General features: G+C 37.0%; 1 protein-coding gene across 3 annotated transcripts in view; it reads left to right on the plus strand.

Annotated features, from left to right (window-relative positions):
- Nucleotides 1–22,416, plus strand: part of slc25a21 (solute carrier family 25 member 21) — a 139,125-nt gene that overhangs the window by 104,410 nt on the left and 12,299 nt on the right. For all 3 annotated transcript variants that reach the window (XM_048192310.1, XM_048192312.1, XM_048192311.1), the window contains exons 4-6: nt 10,324–10,407; nt 19,502–19,568; nt 22,108–22,167. In XM_048192310.1, the coding sequence (XP_048048267.1) occupies nt 10,324–10,407; nt 19,502–19,568; nt 22,108–22,167 (211 nt within the window). The remainder of the gene's footprint in view (nt 1–10,323; nt 10,408–19,501; nt 19,569–22,107; nt 22,168–22,416) is intronic.

Consider the following 22,416-nt stretch of genomic DNA (forward strand, 5'->3'; position numbering starts at 1 on the left):
AATGTAATAAAAATGTTTCTTTTATTGATTTAGCACTGTATATACTGGAAAACTGATTCATTTGTAATATTGTGTAATAATTTATATAGATGTATTAAAAAATACATTTTATTTTTCAATATTTAAAAAAAACCTTTCGTATTTTAATTTCAATATAATAGTAACATTATGAATTAAATATATACATAATATAAATATATTTAAACTATATTTTAGTACTACATATTTGTTTGCATTTAATATATTTTTAATTCATTTATATTTTATTTGTTGCAAAGAATTATATTTAAATAGAGCCACTTTAATGATTAATTAATTGACCCTAATTATTATATTTACCAATATATACATAAATCAATAATAAAACAAAAATGTATTACTTTTTTCCAGTATTTTTGAAAAATCTTTAATATTTTAATTTCAATATAATAGTAACATTATGAATTAACTATAAACATAATACAAATATATTTAAACTATATTTTAGTAATACATATTAATGTTTGCATTTAGTATATTTAATATATTTGTTGCAAAGAATTATATTTGAATAGAGACATTTTAATTATTAATTAAATGAGTACATTTACCAATATATACATAAATCAGTAATAAAAAAGTTACTTTTTTCAATATTTTTAAAAAACCTTGCATATTTTAATTTCAGTATAATAGTAACATTATGAATTAACTATAAACATAATATAAATATATTTCAGCTATTTTTGTACTGCATATTTGTTATATATTTACAAATATAATAAGGAAATGTTGGGGTAGAACAGTTTTTTAATACATTAAAAAATAAAGTTTAATTAATGTATTGATTTATCTCTATATAAATAGTTATAATAAATATGCTGTTAATATTATATTAAAATATAACAACTATATTATTAAATAGAAAAGTAAAAACCTATTTTAGTGAAATAAAACACCAGCACCGAGACTCTTTTTCCATCAATCCACACTCTTATCTATGTTCCTCCACTACTGGTGATTAAAAAATCCTGGCGTTACCTCCGCATGGGAGTCGCTATGATGACACAACCCTCGTCAGGTCCCAGCATGCTTGAAAGTGAGCTTCACCATGGAGGGGGGCTGGAAAGTGATATTTGATGAGGACAGTGAGAGATGACGTCCTGTCCTCAGAAACGTGTGACGCTGAGAGAGGAGCTCACAAGCTTCCACCCCCGACTGGTGGCTGAACCCTGGTGCACTCTTGATGGAATCCCTCAAGCAGCCCTTAAACAGCAGGGCTCAAAGCTCAGAGGACTAAGAGCCGATCCGGCCCAGTAAAGCAGCACGTCGCTCAGCTGTGCTCCAGTGATCTCTTAATCCTACCCTTCCCTGGCTGACGGCCCTGACGACGTAAACTGAACGCAGGTATCCGACTGTGGCTATCTGTGCTTAGGAAGCAGGCAGTCCAATCACATCAGTGGTCGGGCAGTAACTACTCACAATTCCAGTGAAAGAAGTCAGCAGAACATTGGTTGTGGCATGTTTCATTATAAAGGGGAAATCTAAAGCCAGTACAAAATAACTCAAGGCACTACTATTTGTGGTTTAGAAAGGGAATTAAAAAGCTTTTATATTAGTGGCTTACCACGGACATATTTTGGCCAAAATCTTCACCAGGGTGTACAGAGTACAATAATGACTAATATACAAATGCACAGATCACTGGAAAATCAGGTGTAAGTCTTAATTATGGATGAGTAGGATAAATACTAGCAGTAATGATTAGTTTGAGGTATTTAGTAAAGACATGATATCAAATGTTCTGGCATCACATAATACAAACCACCAAAGTCCATTCTTTAACAGTGTTCTCAAGTTCACTGAGACTAAATTATATTAAATGTGTGTTTATGTGGAATGAATGAAACTTGGCACCAAACTACTCGCACTGTGCATGAAACAAATTTTCATCAGAGAAAAGTTTACATACCTTAACAAAAGTGAAATTCGCTCTGTTCATTTGTGGGCTTAAATATGTTCGGGATGTTTTTACTTTCCTGGAATGGAACAATGGAAGAGTAGGAGTGTGATAGCATGACATATGAAATGAATATATTACAGTATGATGGTAATATTGGAGTTCTGCTGTTCGTGATAATAATTGTTATAGATTTTGTAACACTTCTGTTGCTTGGTATGTATAGTATGCCTATGTTAAACTAAATTCCTGTTTTGTTAGCATATCATGTACAACACTAATTGTAAAGAGCCTGTCTTGTTGGCAAAGGCTGTTTACGCTAACTCCACCCACCAATGTCTGTTTGGGCCACACAAGATTAAAAAAGACGCTCACCACTCAACGTCTGCAGTGGCGTACGCCTTAGGGATTGAAGTAGCTTTTGACGTGATTGACCCGAGTTTGAATCCGCCTTTTGCCGAACTCACTCTTCTCCCTTTTCCCATCACAAATCAGATCGTAAAGAAAATATTTGAAAAGTAGAAATAAAGTGCATAACGAGTGTTTAATAATAATAATGTATTTATAGGGCAGAGTTAGGGGTAGGTGTAGGGAGGGCTTTATTGTCCCAATAAGGTGGCATCCATTTAATCATTTTAATAAATATAATAATTTACATATAAATAGCACCTAACAACTATTTGCACTTATTGCAAAGAATTACTACTTTTACATAGTGTAAATAGAATACATCACTATTTTTACATAGTGTAAATAGCATCTACAGCTATTTGCACTTTGTAAATAGCATCTATTGCTAAGAAAATATGCTATTTTTACTTAGTGTAAATAGCATCTAATTGCTATTTACACTTAAGCCCTGGGTATACTTCATTTTTTTTCGTGTACATGCACAGTCGAATGCACAGCTTTGGAAAGTATATCTGACTAATACATATACATAGGCGTTCGACACATGCGCAGTTTTAAGTTACAACCCATGTAAACATCTTTGTATTTTTTCATGCTAGAGTTGTACAAATGAGGGTACTTTATAACCTCTAAATCTCGTCTATGTAGGCCTCCATTGTCGCTGTAGCTTGCATGTGTTCTGTTTATGCAGTTTTTATTTGACTACCTTGTGAATCGATGACCCCAGGGGACGGATGCCACCTTGTGGATAACCGAATTACTGCGAAAAAAGTGCGACCTGCACGTACACACGGTTACAAAAATCCGGCGGTTCGCGTACTCCTCTGATGATGAAATTCGCGGCACGCGCACTGTATGCTGACCCTCACATATACGTAAAAAGAGAAGTATACTTTGGGCTTTAGTGTAAATAGCATCTATAGCTATTTGCACTTAGTGCAAATAGCTACTGCATTTTACAAACTATCTTTGTGTTTCACAGAAGAAAGAAAGTCATACAGGTTTAATTTCTGGGTGAACAAACCCTTTAAAGGAGGGTCTTGCATTTCCTTCAGAAAATGTTTGACATCAGACTCTAGAATTGAACATCTAATGTACTTACAGAACAAGTACCGGGAGTGTGACCTCCCGCTGATGTGACTGCCATTGCACATTATGACCTGGTATTAAACAGGTCTGCTTGAAGGAGTTGTCACAAACACCCAAATGCGTTATGTTACAAACATACTAAATAAAGCAAAAATGCCCCAGTGTGCTGAAATGACCCGTTTTAGAGAAGCAGTAAAGTGCCTGATGAAAACTCATTTGTCTCCTGTGTCTGTCAGACGCCTCACAGCATCTGTGACCCACTCCTTCAGAGTTTTCTTTTGCAGTGGCCGCGTTCCTACCAGGCAGGGGGCGAGGGGTGCAAATGTAGAGTTGTAATTCAGAGACTCGGGTTTCTGTTGCTGAAGATCTAGTGTGAGTGCAGTATTGATGACTGCGCTCTGCTCTGCACTGTCCTGACCGTCTGTGTAATACCTGCCAGTCTCCTGCTGTCTATGGAGTCTCCACTATCCTCAGCCAGCCACTTCCTTACTTCAAAGCAATCATAACGAAACTGGACTGAGAAAGATTATACAGTCTCCCAATGTGATATTTCCAGTTCAGAAATGATTGTTTGGATGATCAATTATTGCACTTAATGGGTCTGATTAGTTGTTCAGCTACTGACTGGCCAATCAACTTTTTTTTTCACTAAAATGTTAAAAAATGTTAACATCACGTTAATGTTATATTAACATTAGATAATGCAACTAACATGAACTAACAATGAACAGTATTTTTAGACAATTTCAAAGTGTATAAATCAATTAAAACATGAATTAACAATGAGTAGTAGTAGCCTGTAGTTATAAATGAGTTTACCCAAAATTGAAAAAAAATATCATTTCATCATCCTCATGTTGTCCAAACCTGTATGACTTTCTTTCCTCTTTAAAACACAAAATAATACTTTAGAAAAAACGAAAAAAATCTTCTGTCTGAAGATTAGCCTTTAAATTTGCTTAAACTCTAAAACACAACACATGAAATATCAATAGAGAAAATTATTTCATTATTTCACAGTAAATTGGGCCATATTTTTATGGTCTTTGAGAGAAAATATTTGTTACCATTGACATACATTGTATTAAAACACTGAGACATTCCTCAAAATATTCCACAGAAAGTCATACAAGTTTGGAATGGGTGAACTATCCCTTCAAAACAAACTACTAAATTGCAGAATTTGCCGATTTTTTTTTTATTCTGATACCTAATATATTAACTAATGTTAGTGGAAAAATATTATTTATATTTTTAGTATTGGTGCTTTTACAGTAAATGCATGTCAAGCTAGAAACAGTGCAACTTTTATAAACACATTCTGATCCATTCTGTTGCACTCCATCTATCTGATGTTGATTGAGATTATGTGTTTTATGGAAAAGCCTCTTAAGAAAGGTGTCTAGTTGGGACAGTTAGACCCGAAACCTGCATCTTTAAACGGAGCTTCCTCAAAGGGTTTGTTCACCGAAAAATTAAAATTGTCATTAATTACTCACCCTCATGTCATTCCAAACCCGTAAGACTAAGCCTAAATTCAATATGTTCATCATATAAAGCGATTGAGTCTCTTCAGAAAATTTGGACTAAACCACTCAATTCATATGGATTAGTTTTACGATCTCTTTAGAACTTTTTGAAGCATGAAAGTGTCAGTCACTTAGCTGTCAATGGAGGGACAGAAAGCTCTCAGATTTCATCAAAAAGATCTTAATTTGTGTTCCAAAGATGAACGAAAGTCTTGTGGTTTTGGAACGACATGAGGGTGACGCATGGACGCATGACTTACCTTTCATGGTGAGTTTTCAAATGTCGGATGAAGTTCGATGTAGTAGTGCTAGCATCTTTGATGTTCATGCCACATGTTTTACATACAGCATTCCGTTTTTTACCATTATACTGAAGGTTTTTGAAGCCAAATGTTATTATGAAGGGCGGTTTAGTTGATGCCATCGTGTTGAAGCGAAGATAGATCTCTTAGCGTGTCGTTCCAGGATCGATTCTTTTGAATCATATTTGAATCTGTCTCTGCGATTCACACAGTGAGTGCGTTTCATTCAGAAATGATCATCCCTAATCCCTTCGGAGACATACCATCCATTGTGAGAGTTTTGGGAGATAAAAAAGTGTGGCACTTAAAATAATGATCATTCGGAACTGAATTAAGTTTTTATTTCATTTTTTAAATTCAGTTTGAAGAAATCGTACAGCATTACGCTCACTGCAAAGTGCCCTTCAGAGGGCGATTTATACCGTTTGGAACGCAGGAAGAGCACCATGAAAAAAAATCGTGCTGTGTATATGCGTGTATTTTGAATTTAGAAAGTGACATCTGTGTAACAATACCGCAGCTGACATGAAGATTATCACAAGGTAAGACGTGGTTATATTGTTGTTGCTTGTTTTTCATCTATATTTAATAGCACTTTTTCAATACGAGTGATAAATACGTGTGCCAGATGCGCACGTGTGTTTAAGCCAATACGTGTTTAGAAATTAATTGTAGTATTTGCTGCTGCAGCGCATACTGATGAATGAATGAGAAATACAATAACTAGAAAAAATGTGGTGTTTAATACTGTCTTTAAGTCCAAGTCAAGTCTCGAGTCTTTTTTTTTTTTTTTTTGCGACTTAAGTGCGACTCGAGTCCAAGTCGCAGACTCAAGTTTCCATCTCTGGTAATTAATGACATTTCATTAATTTCATTTTTGGGTGAACTAACCCTTTAAAACCAGTCAGCCAACTAGTTGTGCTGACAACCAACTAATTAGTTGTGTTTTTTGTCGCTTTTCATATCCTTGATCAATGCTTATTTGTGCTTGGAATGTCTTAAAATGTTGTCTCACTTTGTTCACAAGAGGTCAGCCAGAGTTTGGAAACCTGAGGCACAAATCAGACTGTGAGAGGGGAGCATTTTGTGGGATGTCTAACTGGTCATCTTGAGGATGTCAATCCCCACCCCCCACCCCCTCCTTGGGCCCCAGTCACAGTGGGTCCAGTTGGCCTGTGGTGCCACTGAAACCCAAGCTGTCCTAACCCAGACCGAGACCTGGAAACATGTGGTGTCACAAGCGCCATGACTTTATCACTTCCCCTTTGCCCCATCTTCCATCTTCTCTTCTGCTTTATCTCCTTCCCTCCAAAGGCTCAGCTTTATAGGCCACCTCCAGCCACGGGCCCAGCAGTATTAGCCTGAAAAGCCAAAAGAACAGAGGAAAGTAGCTACGTATGTCTACCATGAATTTAAGAGAGAAATGTTCCTGTGGTTTCCCAAAAGCATTGCATTTCATTGGTTTTACATTTATATTCACTCCGCTGCTGGAGGATATGGTGTTTTGCTTGCGTACAATCCGATTAATGTAGTCCCACAGCGTTGTTTGATATTCATGAGTAGCATGATCACAGACGGTCGATTGGTCCTTGCTATTTGATTGGATGTCGGCATCTGCCATATTGGAGCATTTAGGTTAGAGAGGTTTAACCTCACGTACCATTGCAATGGACGTCTGCCATCTTTATGATCCTGCTCATTAAAATTAACTGTCTGGCTGTAAAAAATAGATTTCCTTTTAATGCTGCCTTCTGGATTCTCTTATGCACCACTGATTGTGTGTAAAAGAAACCTTGCTCACGTGCTTGTTTCGCTTTTTCTAATTTTACTTTCATTTCAGCTCTTGATGAAAGTGTTGTTGGTTCAGAGGCAGCAAATGGAAAACATATTAACATGGCTGAGAATTAAAGACTGAATAATTGAAAGCAATAAATACCATGACCAAAAAATAATTCAGTTTATAAAGTTATTAGCTATAGTGATATTTGTTCCACTACAGTTCTTATTGTTTAAAACAGTACATTGATTCAGTGATTGAAGCAAGTATATTGCCAAAAATTTGCAATTACATGTAAAATCATTTTACAGCTCATTTTTTGCCTTACATATGCCACACAATATTTGGTTATCATTGTACCAGACTGGAATCATAGACGGCCAATATCAAATGCCAACCATTTAAACATTTTCCTGCCACAACTACAGTCACACAGTTTCAGTTGTAAAAAGCAAAAGGAAGCCCTGCAAAAAGTTAATTTTACATTTAAATGGCACATTTGCAGGATGGTTTTTCGCTCATGGAACCTTGTTTATCATGGGGTTGATATTCTGGTCATAAATGAAATAATGCAGTTCCCATTCCATGCTCCATTCTTTGGGGGAATACCCCTATATTTAACAAGGCAAATTTAAGAGACCTTTTTAAAAGTTTGGCCTGGCCCTTTAAAGGCAAACCCATCAGACTCAAGCCTTTTGATCAACCCAGTAACCTCCCACCCTTCCCACAGGGCTTTTTTTAACACCATCATTATTAGGCCTCAACCCATCAAGCTTGTCTTCCAGCGGGGCACAGCCCCCCCTGTCGGACCCGGTGCTGGCCCATTACATACAGGGTCTGAGAGGGAACAAGGCCCTAGCGCTCGGCCTGGACCTGAAACACTTCGCTCCTCTCTATAAAAATACAAAGAGGAGGTGTTCTCCTGCTCTTTATTCTCATTTACCTTCCTGTCAGAGCGTTCAGAGTTCGCATTTTACAGGGAGTTTGGGGTCAGGTGGAGATGGTAGGGTTATTTACCCCATGGTGCTCATTTCACCCGTAGAAGCTTCATGTTGGCCTTACCTTCACCCTCACCTGGCTATCCAAGATGGAGCTCTGGTCCTATAAAAACAGAGTACAGAAGGTCATTGGAGGTTTTTGATGAACTCACAGATATCATCACCTGTAAGTATATCTTTTCTTTCTGGGTTTACTTTGAAAGGGATTCTGAGAGCTGGATCTCTTAACAAAACCCTTGGGCTTTTCACAGTTCCTCTGTTTGTTGACTTTACAACCGGGAGCTTGGCTCCAAGGCCGACTGAATCAGCCCTTGACTCTTCTTCACGAGTCTGTGAACTCTTTCGATATATGTCTCCAAATATGTCTCAATGTGCTCTCCTGATTTTCTGGATAGAGGACTTATGCAAAGACTGGAATTGTTCACCTTATCTACAGCTTCTTTTTCATTCTTAACTCTGGTGACTCTTTTTGAGAGTCCACAGGCATCTTGTGCTGCCAAATCTTCCCCATTATCTTCCACTCCCCAGGCCGTGACGTTTGGTCCAAGGCTTTTATGGCAGGGTAGGCAAGGGGCACGAGGAAATGAGGTGACCCCAAGGTCAACAGCGGAGTCAGGCAGCTGAAAGCCGACCATGGCCCTGCCACCTCTGGGCTAGCGTGGGTTGGGCCATCCCAGTGTACTGCAGAAATTGAAACTCTGGCATTGGTGGGACAAGGCCGTCTTCGTTCCTTGACCTTGCTCTCATGTGCCTTTAATTAAGACTGATTTGAATTTGTTTACAAGCTCTACTGATCTTAAATCTTTTGGTTCGGTGCCCCATCCTTTTGCATGCCCCCATCCCTGCATTCCCCCCCACTTGACTGCCTGCTGTTTCAGAGACCCTCTTTTCTTCTTTCTCTTTAATATGGTGTTGGACGTTCATTTATGATGCTTTTTTAACTGGTTCTTAGGCACAAGTTACAAGCTATTTGGGAATCTACAAAATTGGATGCTGGGGACACCCCTCTAAGATGTTAATCTGTTGCCGATATGAAAGGCTGCTCACCTCGGTAAACCCCCTCATCCGATGGAACCAGGGCACTTTTATGGTCCCATCAGGCACCCGCCTGGATGACTTACTGCTGACCTCTTGACCTGGCAGTCAAAGCCATATGAGGAGAATCTTTCTCATTCTGTGTCTTCCACTCTGAGTTTGGTCTGGGTTCATCTATTTACACTTGGAGGGCAAAGGTTGGTTTATTTATCGTCTCTGTGTGCCCAAAAAGATACCCAGCCTGAACCACTGTAAATTGTCCTGGGATGTCGACCTATAAACAAATAATAGCATGTGGTGTCAAAGTACCAAAGGTCCTACAGTTGCTTTGTCCATTTATTCACGCTAAAACATCTATATTGCATGAACAATGGGTTGGGAGGGGGTGAGCAGTAAATCCTTTTTCCCCAAACTTGCGCTCAGCACTGGTACCACGTTAAACATTTACACGGTTCAGTATGCCCTTTATTAGGGAGTTACTAGCATGCTTGTTGCTACAAAAACATCTCTTGACCATTTGTATCATATAAAAAATTTACACGGAACTGCAGAACTGTTACCAGCAGGTTACTAGCATGTTAGCGACAAAGTTAGCACCTACAAGGTCTATGGCAATAGAAGAAACAAAGCTAATTGGTAAGGATGGGTTAAGTAAATGTTTGACTTCTCCGCTGTGCTAAAGGGACCGAGAAAGTCAGTGCCGCCTCGGAAGGAACAGACGGTGAAAGCACAAGCGGTTTGAATTTTGACAGACATCTGTGTCGACACTTGCGCAGATTAGCCAGTGTCCCGCATTTCTTGCACACAGATAATTGATAGCATATGGTGGTCATGCTTTATGATCTCTGTCATCTAAGTGGAGGAATGTTGAACATAATGTATATGTGATAGTGATGTTGTCCAGAATTTATGAATTGTTAATCATTGTTTTCCTTGTGGACTATTATGTTGGACAATCTCAAATGTGATGTGTAGCCATTGCAATCATGAAATATATTTTCTTTAGAGGGAGAATATGGTAAAATGATGTTATGACAAATGAGTTAAAAGACTGATATAATAAAATGATGTCTATATATGTATTGTTCTATGTCTATATGTAAGGTTCCTTTCATATGATGTGTTTCATATGATTTTTATGCTCTAAGTATATAATATATCTAATATATATATATAAAGTTAGTTTAATATTTCTGAATAAAGGTTTGTAAATTCATTTATGCAAATCCTGGCTGTCTTTCAGGTTTCAAATCCAAAGAGGGAAGGGTGACCCAAATAGCTATAAAGGCCTTGGAGACTGTTTCAGAACTATATTTCGCACTGAGGGGTAAGTTATAAATGCCTGTCTGTCTGTCAATCCGTTTATCTTTCTGTGTTGTATTGTCATCCCATTCAAATTTCTCTCGCTCTCTGATGTCAACAATTTCATGCATAATTCCACTATATATTGTATATACTATTCTCCCAGCAGTACCATGCACCAGTCCTGCCTCATTTAGTGTTCAAGGTGAAATAAAACATGACTAAAAAATATATATCTTTTTAGGAACTTTGTACTTTATATAATGTAAGAAGGGATAGTCTGGAAATGCATCTTTTACTTGAACTTGAACTTTTAAAATGTTAATTTATGCTTATTACAGTTTTTTGACACATGACACTACTGGTTTGTATGTTTTCTTTTTAGTACTTGTCATCTACTGTTTTCAGCATGTATTTAGTGTAAACTATGCACACATGTCTGTTGTATACATGGTAACAACATACGCCAGGTGACAGGGAATGTTTTGAGCTTTGTAAAAGTAGTAAACCTGGTGTACAAAACTCTAAAAATTTTAAACCCACCTGTCCTGGAATACGGAATATGTCAATCTTGGACAAGCAAGTGAAGTCATAGGTTTATATTATGCGTTGGTAGTGGCGTGCTCCGCATGTGTTGTGTTAACTGCCTCTGTTCGTAGGAAATCACTCATATGACGTAGTGCGCTTGAGGCAGAGATTTATCTTTTTCTGTCTCTCTCCTCCTTTTTTCTTTCTACCCCATCAAATTTGCTCTCCTTTCAGTTTTTCCTCCCCTCCCTCCACCACACAACATGAGGCACGTGTCAGAACCTAGACAGTGTGCAGACTTGAAAGAAAGCTGTGTTTATGGCAAGATGACAGCTTTACAGTGGATCTAAAGCTGATCCGCAGCAAGGTGTGAGAATATATGCGCGCGTGCGGTCCTAGGTGACGCTGACACAGCGGCTCTGGTTGACTGTGTGAGATCCTACACCAGCTTTCCCTCTCGGCGGAGCTGTCATCGGCTGCATCCCGCAGGCCTCCCCTGCAGATTATGGCTCTTCTTTCTTCTAAACCAATTATCACCCTCCGTCTGTTTGTGCTGTGGCTGGAATCACCACACAGTAGCCGGTAGCATGATCAGCCCCAGGCTGAACCACTTAGTTTTAATTTACACAAATGGTGGTGGGAGTTACTGTTGTGAAATTATTATTGAAAATAAACATGCTCTTGCTGTATGGGCCAGCGTTGCACTTTCACTCTCGGTCCGTATTTTGCTTTGGTCTTCCCCTCTGTGCGGTAGAAACCCGAGCTCTTCGGCTTCCACACACCAATTAGTTCAGAGCTGGAGATCCGTCTGTGAATTGGCTCGGAGTCTATTTGAAATGTTATGAACATTCACTTTCGTCATAATGTAGCATGTGTGAATCATCATAGAAAGAAAGTACTAATAGATTTAGATCACATATATAAATAGCTTGATTGTGCATAATTATTTCACAGTATGTGTCTTGGTCTGCGATTTATAGAGCAATTTTTTTTTAGCAGCAGGTAAGTTTACACTATCGTTCAAAAGTTTGGGTTCTGTAAGATTTTTAAAAAATGTCTCATTCTCACCAAGGCTGCATTTTAAAATAAATTATACAGTAATATTGTGAAATATTATTACAATTTAAAATGACTCTCAATTTCAATGTATTATAAAATGTAATTTATTCCTGTTAAGGCAAAGCTGAATTTTCCGAATCATTACTTCGGTGTCACATGATCCTTCAGAAATCATTCTAATATGCTGATTTGGTGTTTCACATTTTTATCATCATCATTGTTAAAAACCATGATACATGGGTATTTTTCTGGATTTTTTTAAGAACAGAAAGTTTTTTGTAGGGATGCACAATATATCGGCCACAATATCGGTTTTAGACGATATTTTTAATGTTATCATTATAGGCCCAATAAGAAACTTTAGCAGATATATTAAAGACGATAAATAATGGATTACTTCCTTCCGCTGATGCACTTCAGATATGCACTGTTTACCATAATGGTTTTGAATTGCTTGAAATATGATTGAAATCACTTCAAAAAGGAAAATACAGTTAAGTGCAACATGTACAGCGCAAGTTCGTCATACAGGCTACATAAAATTATAATGACAACATTATAATTGTGTGCTTTTAATGATGAGACCTTTGTTTTTGTAATCAGGCTCTCAAAAAATATATAAAAATTTAGATTTATCAGCCAATATATCGGTTATCGGCTTTCAAATATAAAGAGTTATCAGTATCGGCCAGCATTTTCATATCGGTGCATCCCTATTTAAAAGGCATTTAAAAGACATACATTTTCTTGTAATGTAAAGGAATATTAGCCTTTTTTATGATTCATACAGACCCATATTTATCTTTTAAGGTTTTAAGTTGCATACCCTGAAATGATCCACATTCACTAGACAAACCTACAGGCAGATTTGATGTCCATTTCTTTATTGATACTTTTGTGTATCTGACTCGATGATAAACCCCTGTAAGACCTGATAGAAACCAATATAATCATGACATATTTGCCCCTATTTTAAATAGTTATACAAATGATTACATCAGTACTTTTATTTCTCCTATAAGTCAAATTCAAATGATCAGATCAGTTTCCAAGCTACTTTTTCTGCCATAATCAGTGGAAGTAATTAGCTGATGAATTGGTGTCCTTTTACTCCGTCTGTCATGTTTGATTTCAAGAGAAAGCTCAAGAAACGTCCCTGATTCTCATCTCCTCGCTCCGTGATTTACGAGCCTGGAGCTGTTGTGCCTTCCCGAACCAATGTCAAGGTTAAAGGCTCACGAGGCAAATGACAATATTTGCAGATCAAGCATTCGGGTTGTTGACAAGGGACAGAATGGGAAGAGCTCAAAGTCACCCGGCCCACCGTATCCTCAGCAGTATAAGACTTCAACTGTGCGCATTCTTACAGTTGATAAAGACCGAAATGTAAATATTCCATATACATTTCCTCGTCAACCCTGTGATTCATTGACGGTCGGTCCTATAACAGGGATGAAACATTCCAATTTGGTTAATGTATCATTTCCTTCCTCTCCTTTTGTTATGTTGAAGGATGTGGCTATGAGTTGAATGGAAGAAATGGGGTTTGATGCAAATAAAAGACAAATCACATCTATACAAACTCCAGCAGCTGGACCCACACGTACCTAAATGTGTGAGCATTTGCTTATGAGGGCCAACTGCGTGCTTACATTTAGAGTCAAATTGGCGTTCAGGTATAGTCAAACCAGGCGTAGTCAAATGGGGTCTTAAGTGCGTGTGTAACAAATTGAAGCTTTATCTCACCACCTGATGTTTCTTAGACTGACCACACCCGGGAAACACTCAGCCGGCGTTTGCATGCGCCACAAGGGGATGGGGGGGGGGCTTCCGTTTCAGCCAGACAAAAGCCCTGCCCATTGGCCCCACTTTGCCATACACTTTCATTCGACACAATGTCTCTCTGTTGCCGTTTCACCCGACAAGTGAGGCTTGTGACATCTGACACATCGTGATGCTGGTAAAATCGAGATTGTTTGTCATCTGAAGAGATGTGTTGTAGTAATTAGCCGTGGGTCAGAGGTTTTGGAGTGGTGGTCACGGCGTGGGCAAATTCGCTAATCGCCTCATCTCTGTTCACAGAAACGATAATATTTACACCCAACTAAATCAGCCGAGGACATCTCTGTTGACTGCTGGGGCATGTTTTCACAATACAACGACAGAAGTTCACATGCAGCTGTCACGCTACTCTGTCCACCCTGTCCACACACGTGTGTTCAATATCAATACATGCTAGAACTGATACTGAGAAATCTGTTTCATTCTCACCACCCCCTCTCGGGATGTATCAACCCTCTTATGCACATAAATGGATGTTACATGATCTAAAGCAATAGTAAGGTTGTTAATGTTCACCCAAAAATGAGAAATTTTATCATTTACTCACCCTATAATGTTGTACCAAACAACACTCTAAAAAGAGCATTCCTCGCCAAGCTTAAGTGCAAAAAAACAATAAATTGACTTGTAACAATTTTTGTAATGCCCATTTATTGTTTATCAGCCATGTAATGACTTTATTTTTTCAAAAAAAAAAAATGCTTTACAATTAATTAATCCATTATGTATCATGAACTAATAATAAGTGACCATTTTAACATAATTAATTAATCTACATTACTGTTCAAAATTTTGGAATCAGTAAGATTTGTTTTTGAAAGAAGTCTTTTATGCTCACCAAAGCATTAATTTGACCAGTAATACAGTAAAAACATTAATATTGTAAAAAATATTACTACAATATAAAATAAAGGTATTCTGTTTTGTAATATTTTAAATATTTACGCTCAAAAGAACAGGATTTATTTGAAATGAAAATCTTTTGTTACATTGTAAATGTCTTTACTGACACATTTGATCAATTTAATGCATCTTTGCTGCATACAAGTATTAATTTCTTTAAAAAAAATCATTTTGACCCCAAATTTTTGAAAGTTTGTGTAGATTAATTCATAAATATTGTTCATGAAATGTTAAAAATTAATTTGTATATGTAGAAATTAACAATAACCTAAATTAACAAATCTTGTGAAAGTATTGTTCATTATTAGTTTGATTTCTGCTGCATTGTTGTTAATGTTAACAAACTGACCTGTATCGTGGCTTAAGTGTTTCCAAAATATTGATATTGATAGCAGCTTAACTGTGATTAGTTTGAATAATAAGCGTATCATGTTATTAATTCATGCAATTAAATTTTGACAGCCCTAAACATACATTTGAGATATTTTATAACTTATTTATCTTATGTAACTTATTTAATCCACTTTTTTTCAATGTTTCCAGATAAACCAAGTTCTAAACAAAAGAGTTAATTTTAGTTCATAAATAGACATTATGTGGACTTCAAAGCATAAAAGCAAGTCTTTAATAAAGTTTTGCTAATACAGCTCTAAAGAAAGGCCAAATTACCTAAAGATTTCAAGCATTAACATTAACAGTCCTACTAACCTATTGTATCACCACACAATAAATCCAATGACTGACCTTTTCTTTTTGACATATACTACAGTACTGAAACTACACGTACAATTCTAGGTAAATGTTAGCTCTTTACCATACTGCAGAGTTTTTGTATGAGAGAATGAGAAGGGAAAAGAAAAGCTCAGGTGTTTCGCTTGCTCGGGCTTGTCCTCACTTTCATATTGACAGAAAGCAAAACAGAGTCAGGTTTCAGCTTCAGAAAAAGTACATGTGCTCTCCAAACAATGTCTGCTTCTCAAAGTGCACATGTCTGCGTTTAGGGGTGGTGAGAACGTGCTGAAGCATTGATCAGACTGGGATCTCAAAATGCGGACACTTATTTTGGATGTCAATGTCTATCACATACTATATGATATTTAAAATCAAAGAAAATATTGGACAGTCACAAATAAAAATTCACTTTTTGTTCTCTTAAAGGGTTGCTTCACCCAAAAATGAAAATTCTGTCATCATTTACTTACCCTTATGTGTTGTTCCAAACCTGTACGAATATCTATCTTCTGTTGAACTAAAAAGAAGATATTTTGAAGAATGTTGGTAACCAGACAGTTGACGGTAGCCATTGACTTTCATTGTCAACATTCTTCAAAATATCTTCTAACAGAAGATAGAAACTCATACAGGTTTGGAACAAAATAAGGGTGAGTAAATGATGACAGAATTTTCATTTTTTGTTGATCTATCCCTTTAAGTCGCGCACACACTTAACAATTGTAAGGCCGATTATGAATGTAAATTGATACTTATGACTGATCGTGCTCAAACGCGTCCAGTCAGAGCCAGTTTCGTTCAGTCTGCGATTACAGTCGGTGTTCAAATTCCATGTGTGAGTATATAAATCGTCTCCAGTCGAAGGAAACAATCGGTTCAGTCAGTCTTAGAATGTTTCAGCTAATCGTTAGGTGTGTCCCTGGCTTTAAGAACATGAAATGACTTAAGTTACAGCATGGTAGGCCAACACATTTGGATATCTAAAGTATGATATTCAATTTGTCAAGACAGTTATGCAAGTAGCCTTGATATAAGTTCTAGAGATATCTAGATTCATTCAAATTTATTTCAGCTTTCTAAGGGTATGTTTACATGACAGTGATGTACAAAAAACGGAAACGTTCTTCCTTTGCATTTTTCGCGGACAGACAACACGATTGTCAAAACAATCCTCATTCACAGATCCATGAAAACGACTAAAAATGCTGTAATATGTATGCCAGGCCAGTAGTTGGCTTTTATCACTTTATAAAGAAACGTTACGCGCCTATAGACTGAAGATGTAATACAGATGCGCATGACAACACTCTTTTCACGAATTCGCATTTTTGTAATTTGCACAGAGATGATAACTGTATCAAGAACTTGATACATTTTGAAACCCATTTTCAAAAAAGTTTGTGTTTTCAGTCCCCCAAAGTGCTGTTGTCATGTAAATGAACGACCAAAATGCATAAAAAGTTTTACGTTTTTATTTGAAAACAGTGTCATGTAAACGGCCCCTAAGTACATTCAAATGAGAAGAGATATTAGTGATAATACTGTTGAAAGGAAAAGATGTGTTAATTTGCTTATCATACATATACCTGTCGAGGGTTACGTCTGTTTGCAGTTCTAACTCTAAAGTTAAGTATGCCTTTAAGCTTTTTTTCTTTGAAGCATTAGCGTGACAGTTATAACTCATTATTAATTATATATTACAAGCTGAAGAATGGCACCCATTTTGACACAAATGCCGGAAGATGATTTGACTGTCTCAAGCTTTATAGACATTTGAAACCTAAAAATTTAGTTCCTTTGGTTCAGGGCTTTTGTTTTTCATTTATAAGTGCTTGTTTGTGTGTTTAGACCAGTTCAACCTGTTCTGGTTTAGAAACAGTACCCTGGAAACAGTAGTGCATTACAACCGAAGATGAGCTCAATGCATGATAATGGGGGTGGATTTCCATAGAATTGGCACATCATAGTATGATTCGTCATTCCAATGTGTGGCACCATGGGTCAGGACGTGAAATTCAGTATGAGTCACATCTCTGTAACAGTCTTGGGCAACTTGGGGTCCGTACCATGATGGTACTTGTACAAACTCTGGTTACAGGATTGAGTTTACAAAACCAAATCAATCAGATGAAGCTTTGTTGGTATCATGACCCTGATCATCAACTTTCTCTGTCAACTCAGGCTTTGATCCTGAGTTCATGGAGCGTGTGCACATGAAAGTATGACATCAGTAGCGATCAGCCAATCGCATGCCTTGAAACATAGAGAAACTGTGATTCACTTCAGTCAGCGTGATTCAGTTTTCCTACTGAAGATTAAGTGATTGAAGAATATGAAGTATATAAATGTATTTACACTGCAAGAAGAAAAATATCTTGCTAAATCAGTGAAAGTTGTGAAAAGCTGTGTTTGAGATCTCGGTTACACTTTGTTACACTGTAATTATACTTTTAAGTACTGAGTAATATTAAGTAACTACTTGTACTTACTTTAGGATTAGGGGTTGGTTCGGTTTATGGTTAGTTGCATGTAATTATGCATAATTTATAGTTATTACTATAGTAACTACATGTAACATATGTAACAATGACACTGTAAAATAAAGTGTTACCGAGATCTCTTACCCAAAAGGTTAGTCGTGTAAGCGCAAGTCACTGTGTCGATGAGCACCGCTAAAAGTCGAGCCACTTTCATTGTGCCTAAACCCCAGGGTTGGTGCAAACTAAACTGAAACATGCCTGGTTAACCACCTAAACCCACTTCATGGTATAGGCCCCTGGTCAAAATTACTTAAGCCAGCTTAAAGGGTTAGTTCACCCAAAATGAAAATTTACTCACCCTCATGCCGTTCTAAACCTGTAAGACCTTCGTTCATCTTCAGAACACAAATTAAGATATTTTTGATAAAATCTGATGGCTCAGTGAGGCCTGCATTGCCAGCAAGATAATTAACACTTTCAATGCCCAGAAAGCTAAATAAAGATGTATTTAAAACCGTTCATGTGACTATAGTGGTTCAACCTTAATGTTATGAAGCGATGAGAATACTTTTTGTGCGCCAAAAAAAAACAAAATAACGACTTTATTCAACAATATCCAATATCTAGTGATGGGCCGATTTCAAAACACTGCTTCATGAAGCTTCAAAGCTTTACGAATCTTTTGTGTCAAATCACTGGTTCAGAGCGTGTATCAAACTGCCAAAGTCATGCAGTGAACCATTGAAATTTTGAAACACTTATGACATAACGAAGCCTCGTTTACTGAAATCACCTGACTTTGGCAGTTTGATACGTGCTCCGAACCACTGATTTTTTTTTTTTAAATAGTAGCACTTATTCAGTTAACTAGGGGAAAATATTTATTATGATTATTATTATTAAAATATTTGACTCTCAATTAAACCCTGTGAGCATTATCTGTCTTAATTACGCTTCAGTATTTCTCAATTAATTAATGCAGTAAATATTTTTCATGACTTGTGAAATTTTCAGTCTGCTCGATCAGCCTTTTATGCCAACAATGATAGTGAAAGTAGGTGCTTAACTTTCAGAAAATGTATCATCCACCACAGGTCATATAGCATTTTGTTTAGCTTTTTTATTTTCTGTTCTTTTTATGACCATTTTTGCTGACCTGTTACCAAAATGCCTAAATGTAGTTGGTTATTTTTTTTCCTTGGGTAACCATATAGTTACGCTTGATGAATGCAGTCAACACAACAATATTTGTAAAAATTGAGAAAATGAAATGAGATCATTTACTTTTCAGGGTCTTCCTGGGTATCATAATTTCAAGTAATTTTTGTAGAAGTGCTAAAATCAAGTGATATTATTAGCAGTACGTATTGGCGGCCGTATAGACTATGATTGCCACTCTAAACTTTCATTCTATATTGAATCCAATTTGAGTCTAATCTAAAATGCAAGCTGTTTTTTGTTTCTTTACAGCATACATAATGGGCCAAATAGACTTTTAAATGTTGCTTGTCCACAAATATTTATTTATTTATCATGTGTCTCAAACTCCAACGAGTGACGTCTTTTCCTCAACAGAGTATACGGCTTCTACAAGGGAATCCTTCCCCCAATTTTGGCCGAGACCCCAAAGAGAGCAGTGAAGGTAACAGGAACCACATTTAACTCCAAGCTTAAACTCATCACTTAAACCATACATGCTCTGATCTTTGCAACCTGGCCTTCCGAGTGTAAACATACACACAGACCACATACGTATGTCCTCAACGTACCGGCTCTAGCCAGGAGGATCAAAAACTCTTATCCCCTCTCTATGTTTGTATTCATGCCACATGTGTTTGCTGTTGAGAACTCCCAATATTGACCTACATGGCCAGATATTGCTACCGGCCTCACTTTAGTATCATGTATAAACAGTACATATATACACTCTTGAGTTTAGATGAGCATGCACTTACTGTGGCTTTAGGCCGCTAGTTATTGGTGTCTGAAAGGAGGGAGAGCACATTAATGTCTCACTTTTCTAATCTAAAAAAACATCTGGAAGGGGTTTTATTCCATTATTGGAAAGTGCTGGATTGGTAGACTCAACAAGGTTAACAGTTTACTATGAAGTATTTGTTCATCTGAAAAATTCACATGAAAATGTGAATGTCATCATGTAATCATTCTCATGTCATGTAGCCCATTTGACTTTCTTATCTATGTGAAATACAAAAACAGACATTTTGAATAATATACTGGTCAGTTTTTCCATGCAATTACAATGAATAGGAAAAAGTGCTTTTAAGCTTCAAAAATGACACAAAAGCATCATAAAAGTACTCCATACAATTCATCTGGCATAATCCATGTCTTCTGAGGCCATACTATAGCTGTGTGTTAAACAGACCAAAATGCAAGTTTTTATTCACTGAAAATCTTTTCTCTTCAATGTAACTACTAGAGCCGGATCATTGACTCAGCTTGTGAACAAATCGTTCAGAGATCAACCTATTCAGGGAAAAGATCTGACTCAAAAGAAACTTTTGTTCACAAATCAGACATTGCTACTGCTCTTTTAACTCATTAACTTGCCAACACTGTCAGGAAAAAAAAAGACAAAAATTGTACCTTTGGGGATACAACAGCTTGTCACTTGGACAGTGTCCTCAAACTGACATCTTTGTGCCTTATTTACCCCTAAAAGGTTATAAGAAGTAATATGTACCCTTAAAGGGATAGTTTACCCAAAAATGAAAATTATCCCATGATTTACTCACCCTCAAGCCATCCTAGATGTATATGACTATCTTTTTTTTTATATAAACACATTTGGAGTTATATTTAAAAAATATCCTGGCTCTTCCAAGCTTTATAATGGTAGTGAATGGGGCTTCTGATTTTGAAGCCCAAAAAAGTGCATCCATCCATCATAAAAGTAATCCACACGGCTCCATGGAGTTAATAAATGCCTTCTGAAGCGAAGCAATAGGTTTTTGTGAGAAAAATATCCATATTTAAATCTTTATAAACTAAAATAATTAGCTTCCGGCAGACAGTCTACACAAATCGACTTATGACAAAAGAGTGACCTCTGACCGATGCATGACGCATTGACGAATGCGGAAAGACAGAGGATAGAGCACAACAAAACACCGGTCACAAATTATAAATCTTAAAATTTTAAATAGAAATGTCAGAGGATTCCGATATAAGAGAAGAGGAGCTTGAGTTTGTTGCCCAGCCCTATTTGTTTGAATCGCGAGAGGCGTCTAAGCTTATGATACTCCTACATCCTATGTTGGGTCAGAGGTCACTCTCCCACGTCTGAAGCTAGTTATTTTAGTTTATAATGTTTTAAATATGGATATTTTTATAACGAAAACCCATCGCTTCGCTACAGAAGGCCTTTATTAACCCCCTGGAGCCGTATGGATTAATTTTATGGATGCACTTTTTTGGGCTTCAAAATCAGGAGCGCCATTCACTACCATACTAGAGCTTGGAAGAGCCAGGATATTTTTAAATGAACCTTTTCAGGGTTTTTTCTAACAGTAAAGGAGAGCTAGGGTGTTTTAATAGGAGTTTACATTGGTCTTTTCTTTACACAAAGCTATATATATATATATATATATAATATATATAAAACATCAGAAGACTTGAAATATAGTGCACAAGTTTTATGGTGCTACATTTGTCATTTTGGAGCTTGACAGCCCCAGTTCTCATTCACTTTATATTGAGAGAAGGGCCAGGATATTTTTCAAAAATCCTTTTGTGTTCCACAGAATAAATAAAGTAATGCGGATTTGGAAAGACATGAGGGTGAGTAGATGATGACAGAATTTTCAGTTCACTGATCAATGAATCTACTTGACGCTCCACATATGTTGATTTAAATCTACTAAAGAGCCTTGGTTTACTGAACAGGCCCTGGTATCCATCTTTCTTACTGGATGTTTTATCTAATATCTGTCAAGCTGAGCAAATCTTTACTAATATGAAGAATTATATGCCATCCTATTAGTTGTCTGTGTGTGTATTTATATTTGCACAGTGTCAAGTTGACAGCTTGAGTTTTCTCATTCACTACAGATGTGTTTGCTTAGGGTGTGAGCATTCATCATGTCTGTGTGCATGTATGTGAATGCATGTAGCGTCTGAAAACACTTCCTGACAGGTTGTCCTGGTCTTCTTTGCAGTTTTTTACCTTTGAGCAGTACAAGAAGCTGTTGAGCTTTACTCCTTTATCACCCGGCCTGGTAAGTCATCTGATACAAGCGAGATATACACACACTCACACACACACACACACACACACACACAGAGTCATTGATACTATACACACACAATCACATTCACAGTCAAGCGAAGCACTCTCCTCATTACATGGCGTGCTGGCAGCAGGAACGAGGTGTAATCGAGACAAATGCTGCTCAGTGAGGCATATGAGAGATAGCCCATTACTTTGACAGCAGTCTATCAGTGTGGCAGCGGGCTTGACAGCTGAG

This window comes from Megalobrama amblycephala, linkage group LG5 (genome assembly GCF_018812025.1).
Source record: "Megalobrama amblycephala isolate DHTTF-2021 linkage group LG5, ASM1881202v1, whole genome shotgun sequence".
NCBI lineage: Eukaryota > Metazoa > Chordata > Actinopteri > Cypriniformes > Xenocyprididae > Megalobrama > Megalobrama amblycephala.